Source organism: Malurus melanocephalus, unplaced genomic scaffold (assembly GCF_030028575.1).
Source record: "Malurus melanocephalus ecotype Western Australia unplaced genomic scaffold, MMel_1.1 scaffold_1397, whole genome shotgun sequence".
Lineage (NCBI taxonomy): Eukaryota > Metazoa > Chordata > Aves > Passeriformes > Maluridae > Malurus > Malurus melanocephalus.
In genome coordinates, this window is record NW_026624629.1 from 5,585 (window position 1) to 8,078 (window position 2,494).

General features: G+C 62.1%; 1 protein-coding gene and 2 non-coding genes across 3 annotated transcripts; all 3 read right to left on the reverse strand.

Moving 5' to 3' along the window:
* Nucleotides 1-4: 4 nt before the first annotated feature.
* On the reverse strand, nt 5-2,349 carry RPL13A (ribosomal protein L13a; the record flags this gene model as incomplete). The annotated part of the gene is made up of 6 exons (XM_057387833.1): nt 2,269-2,349; nt 1,970-2,042; nt 1,159-1,224; nt 560-661; nt 391-476; nt 5-79 (listed from the first exon to the last, which is right to left on the reverse strand). Coding segments are annotated over exons 1-6 (417 nt in total), but the record flags the coding sequence as incomplete, so codon positions are not given.
* Nucleotides 179-251, reverse strand: LOC130586924 (small nucleolar RNA SNORD34). The gene has a single exon (XR_008966729.1). It is a non-coding gene; the product is annotated as a small nucleolar RNA SNORD34 (small nucleolar RNA).
* LOC130586923 (small nucleolar RNA Z195/SNORD33/SNORD32 family) lies at nt 1,824-1,900 on the reverse strand. Its single transcript, XR_008966728.1, has one exon. It is a non-coding gene; the product is annotated as a small nucleolar RNA Z195/SNORD33/SNORD32 family (small nucleolar RNA).
* Nucleotides 2,350-2,494: the final 145 nt, after the last annotated feature.

Below are 2,494 nucleotides of genomic sequence, written 5' to 3' on the forward strand. Positions count from 1 at the left end.
ACCCCCCCACAGAACTCACCTTGCGTGTGGGTTTGAGCCGGATGATTTTGAGGGCAGCTGGAACCACCATCCGCTTCCGCTGGAAAATTTGGAAATTCTGGGATCTTCTGGGGTCCCCGGGGATGTTTTAGATCCCGCAGGGGGTTTTGGGGAAGTTTTATGGGATTTGGGGCGTTCCAGGTGTCTCAGGAGTTGGAATTTTTCTCAGGGAGAATCAAACAATGTAGGTAAAAGCGACATCATCGACACCGGGTTTTGGGTGGAAATTGCGGTGTCCCAGGGAACATTTGGGGGAAATTGCAGGACTGATTTGTGGGGTCCTGGAGAGGGAGTTTGTGGGATCGCAGGGGTGCATTTGGGAACTCCAGAGCCAGGATTGGGGGTTCCCACCTTGTCGTAGGGCGGGGGGATCCCATCGAACACCTTGAGCCGCTCCAGSGCCGCCTGGCCCCGCTTGGTTTTGTGGGGCAGCATTCCTGGATTTGAGACAAAATCTGGGATCAGGGGAAATTCCGGGCGAGTTCTGGGGAGGGAAATCCATGGGAGGCGCCTCTCTGACCTCTGACCGTGCGCCAGAAAATCCTGCTGGGGGCTCGGAAGTGGAAAGGGCCCCGGGAAGGGTTGGTGTTCATCCTCTTCCTCAGGAACGCCAGGAATTTCACTGCAGAAGGACAAAACGTGGTAAAACCCATCCCATATAARGGGAGAAAGAAAGGGGTAAAATCCGCCTAAAAATGGGAGATTTGGAATTGTGGGGAACTTTCCTGGGATGGGAAAAGGGGTTAAATTSCCCCAAAATGGGGTCTGGGGATGCCAGGAACTTCATGGGAATGGGAAAAGGGGAAAAATGCCACCCAAAACCAGAATTTCAGTGATGTGGGAAGAACTTAAATCCCCCCAAGACATGTCTGAAAACTTTACTGCGATGTGAAAAATGAATAAATTCCCTAAAAAAAGGGGTGGCCTGGAACTGGGAAATGTCTGAATTTTACAAACTGGGAAAAGAGCTAAAATTCCCCAAAACGGGAGCTYTGGGGATGCATCAAGAACACGGGACCTTCTGGAAACTTCTCCACCAATTCTCCAGGACCGGTAAGAGCCGTAACACGAACCCCAAATCCCCACGATTTCCCCCCAAAACCAGGTCCCCCCACTCACGCTTGTTGCGGTAGAAATTCCCGGAGATGTTGATGCCCTCGCAGCGAACCACGACCACGCGGCGGCCTAAGGACAGCGGGACCAGCGGGGTCAGGGCCCGAGGCTTCCCGGGCTCCTCCCGGTCCCTTTCCCGGTTCATTTCCCGGTTCCTTTCCCGGTTCCTCTCCCGGTTCCTCTCCCGGTTCCTTTCCCGGTTCCTCTCCCCGTTCCTCTCCCGGTTCCTTTCCCCGTTCCTCTCCCGGTTCCTTTCCCCGTTCCTCTCCCCGTTCCTCTCCCGGTTCCTCTCCCGGTTCTTTTCCCGGTTCCTTTTCCCGTTCCTCTCCCGGTCCCTTTCCCGGTTCCTCTCCCGGTTCCTGTCCCGGTTCCTCTCCCGGTCCCTTTCCCCGTTCCTCTCCCCGTTCCTGTCCCGGTCCCTTTCCCGGTTCCTCTCCCGGTTCCTGTCCCGGTTCCTGTCCCGGTCCCTCTCCCGGTTCCTCTCCCGGTTCCTGTCCCGGTTCCTGTCCCGGTTCCTTTCCCGGGCTCTTCCCGGTTCCTCTCCCCGTTCCTTTCCCCGTTCCTCTCCCGGTTCCTTTCCTGGTTCCTTTCCCGGTTCCTCTCCCGGTTCCTTTCCCCGTTCCTCTCCCGGTCCCTTTCCCGGTTCCTCTCCCGGTTCCCCGAGCCCCTCCCCGCGCTCAGCTGGTAGTGCATGCAGGCGGCTCTCATGGTGGCGACACTCGAGCCGGACGAGCTCATCACAGCGCGGGGAAAGGCGGCTGCCCCGGGGATCCTCSGCTTTTGCCGGTGGGTAACGCGGAAAGGGTCCCGCACTCACCCAGCAGCACCTGCTTGGCCACGATCGCCGCCAGCCGGCCCAGGAGGTGCCCGCGCCCGTCGATCACCAGAACCTGCGCCACCGGGAGGAACCCCGCGCGTGAGGCCTCGCAGCGCTCGGGCCGTACCGGGCTCAGGCCGCACCGCGGGCTCTCCACGTGCTCGCGCCCCGCGCGCCTCCCGCCGCCCGCCCGCGGCTCCCCGCAGCCCCCGCACTGCTCAGCCCCTTCCCCGAGCCCTCCGGAGCCCCCGCAGCCCCCGCAGCCCCTCCGAACCGCCCGCGCTTCCCCCGCGCCGCACCCGCGGCTCCGCCATGGCCGCCGCCCGCTCGCAAAGAGACCCCGCCCACCGCGCGCCGCGGGGTCGCCCCTTCCGGCGGCGGGGCCGAGCAGGGGCGGACGTGACGTCACGGCGCAGAGGCGGTACCGGGAGGTGCCATTGAGGGCGGAAAGGGAGGGGGCGCTGGGACCCCCCCCGTTCCCGGGGTCCCCTCCGGTACCGCCGAAGCTCCTCCGGTGCTCCCCAG